The sequence below is a fragment of the Budorcas taxicolor genome, chromosome 3 (assembly GCF_023091745.1).
Source record: "Budorcas taxicolor isolate Tak-1 chromosome 3, Takin1.1, whole genome shotgun sequence".
Taxonomy (NCBI): Eukaryota; Metazoa; Chordata; class Mammalia; order Artiodactyla; family Bovidae; genus Budorcas; species Budorcas taxicolor.
The window spans coordinates 117,772,221-117,784,502 of NC_068912.1; the positions used below are offsets into that span (position 1 = coordinate 117,772,221).

Genomic DNA, 12,282 nt, shown 5'->3' on the forward strand with positions numbered 1-12,282 from the left:
AACTTTTCGCCCAACCTAATATATAAGGCAATTTGGAAAGATTGCAGTGTCAAACGAGTCACACTCAGAAAAGAATCCAAAGGTTACCCGCCAAACACATCCCCAGAGTAACCTGGACCGCTGAGGTTTCACTATAATGTGGACAGAGAAAAACATGGGTCACTGATTCTTTAAATCAAAAAGCTGGGATATTTTTCAGCCTCAAACCAGAATATAGCGGCTGTGTGTAAAATGTTAATCTTCCTTTCAAAGTATAAGTAAGTAAATTTTGAGTTTATTTTAAAAGAGAAAGGTACTGAGAATTTTGAATTATAGGCTATTTTATCACATACAAAGATTGGGAAGCAGTAAAATTTTTGAAAAGAGTGTTCAAGAATTACTTTCTGTAACACTTGAGTATTTCTAGTTAATGGAAAACCACTGGGACCCTGGACTGCCGCTTCTTGGGGTGTACATAGTTTAGGGTTCCTGTTTTCTGTTGATAGATTCCTTCCCCAGGAGACCCCTTTGTGCAACATGCCAGCATGACTGTCGAAACGAGATTCGAAACAACAGTAAGACTCACTCCAAGTGCTGGCCCCAAAAGGAAAGGAAGGGGTGTTTGTGAGTGTTACATTTGGAATACGTACTTACTCAGTGTGATCTTACATAGGGAAAACTATCAGGAGAAAAACCCCTTTCACCCTTTCTGCCCCTCTTATTTCAAAGACATGTGTATTTTTCAAGACATGAAAGGCTTCCGCTGTTCAACTGAACTGAAACAGCGGCTGATGCAAGGAATCTGTATAGACCTCTTTGGCCCCGTACTGCTACTGCTGCTAAGTCACTTCAGTCGTGTCCGACTCTGTGTGACCCCATAGACGGCAGCCCACCAGGCTCCCCCGTCCCTGGGATTCTCCAGGCAAGAACACTGGAGTGGGTTGCCATTTCCTTCTCCAGTGCATGAAAGTGAAAAGTGAAAGGGAAGTTGCTAAGCAGGAGAAAAAAAGAATCGCCATCAGCAGCCTGTCCTGTCCCAGTTCCCCCTTTTATAGGAAGGAGGGGTGATCCTGGCGTGGGAGGCTAGGCCCGGGGAAGATGGAAACTGACCACATGGATTAAGATCAAACTAAGTCAGTGCAAGAAGGAAGCAGAGAGAGGACCACACTCAGTGGATTTCTCGAGACCTGCCTTATGGTCGTTATCTTCACAAATACGGGGGGAGATGACTTTTCTCTGAGGTGGGGCGGGGAGGCCTAAGGATGGGAGAAATTAAGCTAAGGATGAAGATTATCCTCCTGAGTGTATATTATTATAAGTAAGCTCTCTACCCTCTCTGTGCCTCACTGTACTGTCTGAAATCGGGGTTAGAGCCTGCCTTTTAGAGTGGTGATGGGGATTAGATCCAAGTAACGCATGAAAGAGAGGAGTGGTTGTTGCTGGTGGTCGACCTTGCTGTAGCCCCGACAGACGCAGTCACAGCACTCGGGTCCCCCAGGGCAGGGCTGGGGGCCCGGTGCTTGCTTCCTGCCCCCTTGACTGTCTATATGGTCTCGCCACTTTGTTCCTCATTTCACAGGTCTCTAAAGTTCACACCAGAAAGTGTGTTGGGATTTAATATATCGGGTGAGTGGGCCAAAAATCTCATTTGTGTACGGAAAACCCCAAGCGAACTTTTTGGCCAACCTAATATAAAAACCAGATCTTTTTTAAAAGGTAAACTGTTGACAGTGTTACTAAAAATAACTTTAATTTCCAGTTATTTTTAACTTCCTAATATAAAAGAACACTCTTGAGTCTTAGACTTTGTGACTTAATTTTCTTAAATGTTCATCGTTTGGGTGTCAGAGACTAGTGATGAGTAGGATTGCTTAGTGAGCATAAGTTTGAGACATTCTTGCTGAGTATCACAGTGATTACCAGTCAGGCCTCGCTATTCCCCTGATTTTTAAAGCTGTAAAAAAGCGGTACTCCTTTTCTTTGTTTATTGAAGTACAGTTGAGTTACAATATTATATTAGTTCCAGATGTATAACATGTATAAAAACATAGTTCAGTATTTTATAGGTTGCACTTTACTTCCTGACCTATACAGTATATCCTTTTAGCCTTTTTATACTAGTATTTCGTTCCTCTTTTCTTCTCCGTCTTGCTCCTCTCCCTTCCCTCTCCCCAGTGGTAACCACCTGTGAGTCCGTTTCCATTTTGTTAAATTCACTCATCTGCTTGGTTCTTGCAGATTCCATATATGTGATAACACACACTGTTTGTCTTTCTCTGAGTATAGTGCTCATTTTCTTTATATCAGACAATCTTGCTTCTTTCTCTTCTCCAGTTTCCTAAAACTATCTAATTTTAATCTTCTCCAATTCTGCTTTAAAATTTCCCACATTTCTCTCTCTTTATTTTTCATGTTTCCACTGTAAGACTAAAGGTCACATTACCCTTGTGTTTTTATTGCTAGCACTATTATTACATTTTAACATTTTTTTACTTGCTATTTGAAAACTTCTAATAGAAAAAATAATAATAAAATTGTAAATGGACCCATGAGCCTCAAATCCCTTTCTGTTATATTCAGTGTCTCTTATGCCTATGGTTATTGTATATAGGAGTATTAAATATACAGGATAAAATGAAAAGTGACAGAGCCAGGTTTTTAATTTTTTTTAAATTTTTGTTTCAGTGTTGGGTGCATTTATGTAAAGGACAGAATAAAACATCTGTCAGAAGCAATTTGTATGTCAATTAAAATGGAACTCAGAAGGACGATAAATGTATCTTACACATAACATTTTCTGCTTTCATTTATTTCGTTGTTATGCCTTTCAAAAGAGCAACTTAGGATGTTGGGAAAAGCAATTGAGAAAGCATATAATTTGGATTAAAATGAGGATAGATGACTTTGCAAGAATGAAAACAAAGGTGTGTCTTTTATGCATTATTTCCACTTCACACATCTAATCAAAATCTGGGCAGTGTGAGAGCACTGCCCCTTGGGAATAGGAGCCTCAGGCCAGGAGTCGGTCTGACTCAGACGGCCAGGTTTAGGCAAACAGTGAGCGCAGTGGTCAGGGGTGCACCCCGGGGCCTCAGGAAACTTGTTGGGCTGGGGTCCTCGTCTGTAGAGGGGGAGTGTGGCAGCAACGGCCCCCATGGGGCTTCTGGGGGGTGGTGTGAGTCTCTGGGGCACACCACAGCACACACGGGCGTCCATCAGCATCACCTCATCCTGATGTTGCCTGGGAAACTGGGGTAGAATGTTGCCTCTAAAATTCTCCCCAGTCTTAGTTTTCCCTTCTGTACTCTGGAGGCTGTATTCCTCGATGCCCCTTCACAGAGATGTTGAGGGGATTTCTGGGTGCTTCCATTCAGCTCAGTCGCTCAGCCGAGTCCGACTCTTTGCAACTCCATGGGCTGCAGCACGCCAGGCTTCCCTGTCCTCCACCATCTCCCAGAGCTTGCTCCAACTCTGGGTGCTTATGTACATGCAAACTTCTGTGTCTGGGGTGGGAGGAATGACAGAAACCTGAGCTATTGCTTCGTTCTTCCTCAAAAGAAGAGCAGCTCCTCACAAGTGGGTTAGCCGGTGTGTCATCAGCACACTTAGGGCCCGTAAACAACTCTGACGTGGGTGAGTCTTTGAGAGAAATGAAGAAGATACACACATCTGGGGTAGAAACTCGGGGAGTCAAGGCTAATGAAAATGCTGGTTATATCTGGTCATGATACTCGGTGTGTTTGTAATACCTTGCTAATGATGTTAAACCATGAAGCCTGTGAGATCTTGTGTTGCAGTGTGGTTTGGCCTTAGAGCTCTTGCATGCTAACCCAAAGTAGAAGATTAGCCTGCTTGCATGCAGCCGGATACTGCCCTACGAGACAAGCATGTGTGGGAGGTTGACGCGGCTCAGCCCTCCCTTGGCTGAATTCCTCCCCATCCTGTCTGTGGCCTCATTCACTGTGGTACGTGCGTAATACCATCATCAGTTTCACTAACCCCAGTGCTCATTCTGCGGTTTAGCCATCTGCTGAAAGGCATTCACCAAGTCACCTAAACCTGTTATCTTTCTGATTTCTTTAGATATTAGGTTGAAAAAGCTTGTTGATGAACGGGAATGCTTATTGGAACAGGTAACAATCTTTTTTATTACTTTTCGAGTTCTGGAATGGGGCACCTGAAACTGGGACCCTTCCCACTCTAGCTTTTTGCTTCATCAGGAAACCCCTGATACATCATGCCTGAAAACAATCATTAAGCCAACCAGTGTTCTTAATGTTTTTATCCAAGTAAGACATCAGAAGTCATATCGGACTTAAGAGAGGATGTCCCAGAGGTTCAAGGCCAAGTTCTGAATTTGGCACACGCTTACATGAGTGCTTAAATAAAAGATTTGGGTAGAAGACCTTGAATAAACATTGAGAGGCGAGGGTGTTCCTGAGACATTCCAACACCCTTCCTCATCTGCCTGCCCATAAAGGTCAGCTTTGGGGGCTTCCCTGGTGGTCCAGTGGTTAAAAATCCACCTTCTAATGCAAGGGGTGCACTATCAATCCCGGGTCAGGGAATTAAGGTCCCACATGCAAAAAAAAAAATTTTTTTAAGTCAGTTTTGTAATCTCTCAGTGATCAGCACCCCTGTCCTGCAGATATTTCTTGCTTATAGCTGATCCAACTTATTTTCACTGCCGTTTACCTACCTTGATCTCTTCTGCCTCAAGAAATCCTACACAGTTGTATGCTTTGGTCTTTTTCATAGTGGGATGGTGAAAGTCGCTCAGTCGTGTCTGACTCTTTGTGGCCCCATGGACTATACAGTCCATGGGATTCTCCAGGCCAGAATACTGGACTGGGTAGCCTTCCTTTCTCCAGGGGATCTTCCCAACCCAGGGATCAAACCCAGGTCTCCCACATTCCAGACAGATTCTTTGTCAACTGAGCTACCAGGGAAGCCCTTTTTCATATGCAAGGTAGTGTTATTAAGAAATTATTCCACAATCACTTTCTAAGGAAACTCAATTCTTCTCATTTCCCCTTGTAAGCCTCATCAAAGGTATCTGCCTCACTTTTTTCAAGTTTTGAAGATTTCTCTCAAAATTGGGTAAATCACTAAACGTGGTGAGAGGATTCTCTTGAAGTGTCTGTGATCTATAACCCTGTGTCCATGGTAACTCTGTACTTGCTTTCCAAAGCAGTGTGCACCAATGGTCTATATATCAATGTGGGTCTGTTCTGCTCCTATCAGGGGCAGTGGGGAGGACTTCCAACAAGTCCACAGAGATTGGAGGCTAACAGGACCAGGGCTGGGAGACTCCCCATTGCACAACAGAAAATTCTACACACACACAGCTGTTCATTGCAGTCCCAACTGCTACGTGTGTGTGTCTCTCTCAGAGGGAAGAAAGCCATGTAGAGGCCAACCCCTTGCAGGTGGCAAACCTGCAACCTGATGGGGTTCTGTTGGGGACAGTGCTTCTGTGCCTGGAAGGCTCCTGGTGGCCTATGTGGCTTTCTAGTGAATAAAGCAAACATAATTGTATACAGATTTATGAACTTGTAGATAAACTCTTCCCTGGTGGCTCAGCTGGTAAAGAATCTGCCTGCCAAAGCAGGAGATGCAGGTTCGATCCTTGCATTGGGAAGATCCCCTGGAGTAGGAAACGGCAGTCTGCTCCAGTATTCTTGCCTGGGGAATCCCGTGGACAGAGGAGCCTGGTGGGCTCCAGTCCAAAGTGTCACGAAGAGTCAGAGCATGACTGAGTGCATACGCATACACAGATAAACACTAAAACTATTCATGGAAAGATCTCCTGAACTCAGGAGGAATTTCAGCCTTAGAGATGATTTTTCACCCAGAGTTACAAAATAATGCGTGCCTCATACTGTGAATAGAGTCTCATTTTCATCCATTGTACTATTACTTTCAAAGAAGAGTGCTCGCTGGCGGAAGGTTTTTCATTTACTTATTATTTGGGTTTGTTTCTTGACAAACAAATCAAACGAGAGAGACTCCCCATCTTCCCGGTGGGTTGTAACATTTTACTGTATTTCTCTCCTGCTTCTTTACGTAACCCTTTACCTTAGAGAAATGCGAAATCATGGCAGGACATCAGACTGTGCGTGTGGGGCGTGGGGTTTGACTTGACATGCTCCTTCCTTTCTGATAGGCTCTAGTCTCATTTAAAATAGAGAAATTAATGTACTTTTTTGGTGGATGTTTTCAGATTAAGAAACTCAAGGGGCAGCTGGAAGAGAGACAGAAGAATATCAGATTAGACACTCTGCACCCGGAAGACGGTGTCTTACAAAATGGGACGGACGTGCACGTGATGGATCTACAGAGTAAATGTCAATCCTCGTGTGGAAGGAATCCCTTAGCCGTGTGTGGTTTCTATTGTACTAGTGCAGGTGGAGAAAACTGTTGTGGCAAGGAGTGGCCAGTGTTCCCCATGTCCCCCCAGAAGCCCTCGAGTTCAGAAGCAGAAAGCTGTTTCTTTGTGGGCAGGACAAGGGTGGGCAGTGGGCAGGACAAGCATGTCTCTGAGCCTAGGAAACAGAGCAGGTGCCCCAGAATGAGCACCAGGGTACCACCAGATGACTTGCGGCTAGAAACCACATTTGCTATGCTGGACAGTCTTCGGATCTGCTGACTGTATGGGGAAGTCAGAAGGTATTTTTCCGTGTCAGTAAACTGAGTAGAAATGGCAGTCTGCTCCCGTATTCTTGCCTGGGAAATCCCATGGACAGAGGAGCCTGGTGGGCTACAGTCCAAAGTGTTGCAAATAGTCGGACGTGACTGAGTACGCACACTCCCACAGATAAACACTAAAACTATTTATGGAAAAATCTCCCGAACTCAAGAGGAATTTCAACCTTAGAGATAATTTTTCACCCAGAGTTACAAAATAATGCATGCCTGATACTGTAAATATATCAGTGAAGAGCTGACTCTTTGGAAAAGACCGTAGTGCTGGGAAAGATTGAGGGCAGGAGGAAAAGGTGTGACAGGATGAGATGGTTGGATAGCATCACCGACTCAATAAACTTGAGCTTGAGCCAACTCCAGGAGACAGTGAAGGACAGGGAAGAATGGAGGGCTGCAGCCCATGAGGTCGCAAAGTCAGACGCGACTTAGCGGCTGAACAACAGCAACAACAAAATGAGAAAGAGGATTAAAGGGATAAAAGCGTGCCCAGTCTCTCTGCCTACTCCCCGTTCCCCCACCGTTCCTTTGTCTTCTTTGCTCCAGGGTGCTCTCCCTGCGGGGTGAGAGCGCCTCCTGAGTTGTGGGGCCACAGCCAAGAAGATTACATGGTTAAGGGCTTGGTTCCCAGTAACTATTGTTTTAACATTTTAAAAGCCCCGAGAGCTTAACAAATTTTCCTTCTCTTTCAACCTTTAGGGGATGCCAACAGACAGATCAGCGACCTCAAATTTAAACTTGCAAAATCTGAGCAAGAGATAACTGCATTAGAACAAAATGTACGTGCGCACTTTTAAGCCATCACGGGCAGCCCAGCCAATGATTAACTGAAGGTTTTTATTTGCTAGAAAGAACTCACCCTTCAAAGGCTGAGGACAGAAAGAGGCAGAGAAGTTTAGAACCAAAAAAGGTCCAAAGGAGGATAAACAAGGCAGCAAGTCTCTCCAAGCATTTCCCGCAAGGAGAGGACATAGGGAGGAGAGGTCACTGCTAGCATCTAGGCTGTTATCGGGCCTTCCCTATGGCTCCGACTGTAAAAAGTCGGCCTGCAGTGTGGCAGACCCCGGTTGCATCCCTGGGTCGGGAAGATCCCCTAGAGAAGGGAATGGCAACCCACTCCAGTAGTCTTGCCTGGAGAATCCCACAGGTGGAGGAGCCTTGTGGGCTACAGCCCATGGGGTCACAGAGTCAGACACTTACAATCGATGCCAATCCTTCACAGGGCTTCCCTGGTAACTCAGAGGTGAAGAATCCACCTGCCAGTGTAGGAGATGTGGGTTTAATCCCAGGGTCACGACAATCCCCTGGAGAAAGAACTGGCAACCCACTCCTGTATTCTTGCCTGAGAAATCCCATGGTCAGAGAAGCCTGGTGGGCTACAGTCCACGGGGTTGCAAAAGAGTCAGGCATGACTTACAGTCCTTTATAAACAAGGTTAGCTGAAGAAAGTACCTAATGTGGCTGGGGAGTTTTCTTGAAAGTTCTTTAGAAAAACAAACATAAAAAATGGTTAATTACCAAACACTTGATGCAGGTGTCTCCCTGTTGCCTGGGTTTTCCCTCTTTCCCTCCCAGCCGGGGGCTCACTCTGATCTCCTGATTGGGGCACTCATACCTCTAGTGTGCTGGGCCCTGGGACAGACTGTGTCCTAACAGAAGGGAGAAATAAAAACAGGTCCTCTTGCCCCCTCCATTGGGGGTATACGTGGCTGGAACTGCTGAGAGTTTTTGTAGAAACGAAAATGAGAAGCCCACCTCCAAAGCAATGTGTGTTTGGAAGCATGCCTTTGAGGGCAGCAGAATCCATCTCCAGTCCCAGATGCCACCCAAAGCCGCCTCCCGTCCCCCACTCTCTGAGTCCCTTGTCTCTCTCCTCCCTTCCTGCTTCCTCACCCCACCACCTCTGGGAGAGATCGGACAGGAGCTGAGGTCCTGAGGGAGCCGTTGCTTTGCCAGGCTGTTCTGCAGGATCGACCCTCATCAGAGAGGATGGTGTCCCAGGGTCAGCACGGTGGGAACCGCACTTGGGACAAGGGTCAGAGAGGAAATGAGTCCCTGATAGGTGCCAGTACTGGGTTGCTCATAAGTGTGAACAAACAGCTTGCATGGCTAGAACTTATGGGACAGCTCCACACCCTGCTGCAGTGTCTTCTTTCCTTTTATTACTTTACACCCTCGGATCACAAATACAAGCAAGCAGTCGGGGAGAGAAAACAGGCCTATCAATTTATACACGTTATTTTTTTTTTTTTTCCCTTTCCTTCCAGGTCATAAGGTTAGAAAGTCAAGTATCACGTTATAAACAGGCTGCTGAAAATGCTGAAAAAATAGAAGATGAACTTAAGGCTGAAAAACGGAAACTCCAAAGAGAGGTAAATTTTCTAGGCTATTTCTAGGAAAAGAATGGGTAATAATATTCTGGTTGGGAGAGCAGGGTGAGGATGTGCTGCCCGGAAGTCTGCTGCTAAACCATTCATTGTCACGTCTTCCGGGCCACTCTGAGGGGCCTTGCTCCCATCGTAAAGGAAACTGTAGTTCAGTCAGTTAGGAGCTTAGGGCCAGAATCAACCATCAGTCATTTTTCTGTCTGCAGTGACTACAGCTATCATGCTGCCATCCTCTGGGTTCCCCTAAAAAATCTATCATTCTGTTTTTTGCTCACGCGTGTGCTTAGTCGTTCCCACTCTTTTGCGACCCCATGGACTGTAGCCCACCAGGCTCCTCTGCCCATGGGATTTCCCCTGCAAGAATGCTGGAGTGGGTTGCCATTTCCTTCTCCAGGGAATCTCCCCAACCCAGGGATCAAACCCATGTCTCCTGCCTTTCCTGCATTGCAGGTGGATTCTTTGCCACTGAGCCACTGAGGAGGCGCAGGATTTTTCGGCTTTTGGGTGATGTTTTTTCCCTCTAGCTCCTCTGCTGTCCCCTTTCCTTTGATTTTCTACATCTCACACAAATACGTGTGCGTTTACTGCTATTTATTCTGCTTGAGATGTGTTGTGTTTCTTTCCTCTGTGACATCTCTTTTCTAAGTAAATGTTGGAAAATATTCAACCATGATCTCCTTAAGTGACTCCTCTTGCCGCGAGTCCACCTTCCCCCTGGGACTCTGATCAGAGGATACCAGACCTGCTCATGGACCCTCTGGTATATCTCTGCCCATTTGTCATTTCCATTTCCCGTCTCCTTACTTCCCAATGTTGCAAAATGTACCGTTTTTAGAGATCTTCCAGTTCGCCTCCTTTTGTGTTCTGAAATAGACTCATTCCTGATAGTTCCTTTGTTGATCATAGCCTCATTTCATGAAAGATTTTGTATGCAGCTGGTCTGTTTTCCACACTGATGACCAAAGCATGTTCAGTCTTTGAGGTCTGTTTCTGTTGTTTATTGCTTCTGTTGACTCAAATGGTTCATCCCATCCTGTCTTTGGTGTCTCATGAGGTTGTCTCATGCTTGATTTGAATGTATAGGAATACTCCAGGCTCGCCTTCGGGAAATTTCCACTGAGGGGCTTGCTTCTGTGTCTGCTGGTGAAAGCCAGGGCAGGGGAGTTTCACCTGTCTCAGAACCCCACCCAGCCACCTGGAGGGTTTTGGATCAGAACCAGAACCACAGACTCTGTTCGGACGATGCGTGTCTCCACAGTCACAGGGCTGTGAACCCCCACCTTGGGGCACCCTCACTCTGCACGCTGCCTGCTGATCCAGGCAGCTCCCTACTGACGTGGCTGCTGCTGTGTCTCCCAGGCTCTGTGGCCCTGGCTCCTGGGTACGACCATCCTGGCCTCAGGCATTCTCGCTTTGGTTTCTGGCTGCAGAACCCAGAAACCCAGCTGCACAGGGCTGTGGGGAGCGCCCCTTCCAGCTGGTCTGGCTCAGCTCTTGATTATGCGTGTGTTTGCCTCACCTTCTGTGAGACCACCAGGTTCCCCAAGACTGTGCCATGTCTGGGTCTAGTTCCCGAGGGAAGGTCCCTAAGTTACTCATGAAGCTAGAATCTTGTGCCTTGTGTTACTTCTTGAATTAAAAAATATACATATACACACCTGTAGGTCTGTGTATATTTTCAGGATCTTGGTGGGTCTGGGTCATCATTGTGATTTTCAGTGGGGTTGGAATCAAAGCTTGCTGACTTTCACCTTTGTTTTCAGCTTCGCTCTGCACTGGACAAAACAGAAGAGCTCGAGGTGAGCAACGGCCACTTAGTGAAGCGTCTGGAGAAGATGAAAGCCAACAGGAGCGTCCTCTTGTCCCAGCAGTGAAGGCCGGTTCTGAACAGGACATGGATGGGTGGGTGGAGAGCATGGGTTCGTCGGCTGGTCTGTTGCTGCCCAGGAGCGCTGCTTCTTCCCCTGCTTCTCAGAGAACACCCCGGGGAGCACCCTGCTTTTGCCTGGAGCCCAAGCAGCCATGAGATGCCTCTGTCTGCAGACTGAGACCTGGTCCGGGGCAGCCGCTCTGCACCTGCAGGCCGTTTAGTAAGCACACTGGGCCATGGAGCTCTGTTTCCGACAATGCAGCAGCCTCTTCACGCAGTTTAAAATGGTGATTGGAATAAAGACAAATGTGGGACTCGAGTTCTTTTTCCATGTGTCTTGCTGAACATTAAGGGGAAATGTTTCAGTGTTGGGACTTCCTTTCGTGGCAGAATCTGCAATTTGAGTGACTTCAGTAGTATCTCTTAGTCTACGCTTTTCATACACAAAACACTGTGGAACCACAAGCCATTACCAAGCAAAACTCTTTCACTAGAAACAAGTGGATGGTCTAGAAGTAAAAGTGACCTTAAGAAGACTCTTTCCAGGCAACAATGAAGCTTTTCTAAGGGATTTTTGCATCAGTTCAATCAAAAGAATACTTTTTCCCAGGGTAATTAGGCAACAGCTTCACTGAAAAATGACAGCGTTTCATTCGCATTATTGAATCCTTATATTTGGAAAATTGAAGTTGTTAACTTCTTTTAAAGAATGTACTATTAGAAAAATTAAAAATTGAAATGTTGAAAGACTTCAGCAATGTGGTTTTTATTTTTCCCACTGAGAAAGAAGATCTTTAACTATTTTATACTAATTTTTCTGTATATTTTGGGACACTTTTACATTTTCTCAGCATTATCAAATCAACCCATATTTCTTTTCCTCTTTAATAAAGAAGGTGTATTCACAGTAAATAGGAATAGAACACAATAAGAATCAACACTCAGAATAAAAAGTTAACTGAAGATGTTACAGACCAGAGTAGAGAAAACTCTAATATCTTCAAGGACAAAAGTAGAAGTCATTTCGATACTTGCTAATTTGGGGTTATTCTTTGTATATGTTGGGTTTCAGATAATGCTGGTTTAGCAGGCCAGCCTTCAGGGTATTAGCAAGTGCAAACCAAGATAATATCATCCGTATGTATCCCTAGTGTTGACAGTTGGAGAGTGCTGAGGTAGGAGACACAAGTTGTGTGTATATAATTAAGAAAACATTCTGAACAGGGTGCTAGAGGTCTGGGGTACACAAGGCTGCATTTCACTGGGTAAGAGAAATTCGGTCTCCTTGTGCCGAGAATATTTTACAGTGCTATCTGCATGAAATATTCAAATAAACACATTGAG

The 12,282-nt window shown here is 45.5% G+C and overlaps 1 protein-coding gene across 10 annotated transcripts in view; it reads left to right on the forward strand.

Annotated features, from left to right (window-relative positions):
* The window catches only part of LRRFIP1 (LRR binding FLII interacting protein 1), a 159,851-nt gene extending 148,161 nt beyond the window's left edge, over positions 1 to 11,690 (forward strand). For all 10 annotated transcript variants that reach the window (XM_052636465.1, XM_052636468.1, XM_052636470.1 and 7 more), the window contains 5 exons: positions 4,063 to 4,112; positions 6,203 to 6,320; positions 7,381 to 7,460; positions 8,949 to 9,053; positions 10,832 to 11,690. In XM_052636465.1, the coding sequence (XP_052492425.1) occupies positions 4,063 to 4,112; positions 6,203 to 6,320; positions 7,381 to 7,460; positions 8,949 to 9,053; positions 10,832 to 10,942 (464 nt within the window). In that variant the 3' untranslated portion in view covers positions 10,943 to 11,690. The remainder of the gene's footprint in view (positions 1 to 4,062; positions 4,113 to 6,202; positions 6,321 to 7,380; positions 7,461 to 8,948; positions 9,054 to 10,831) is intronic.
* The last annotated feature ends 592 nt before the right edge of the window (positions 11,691 to 12,282 follow it).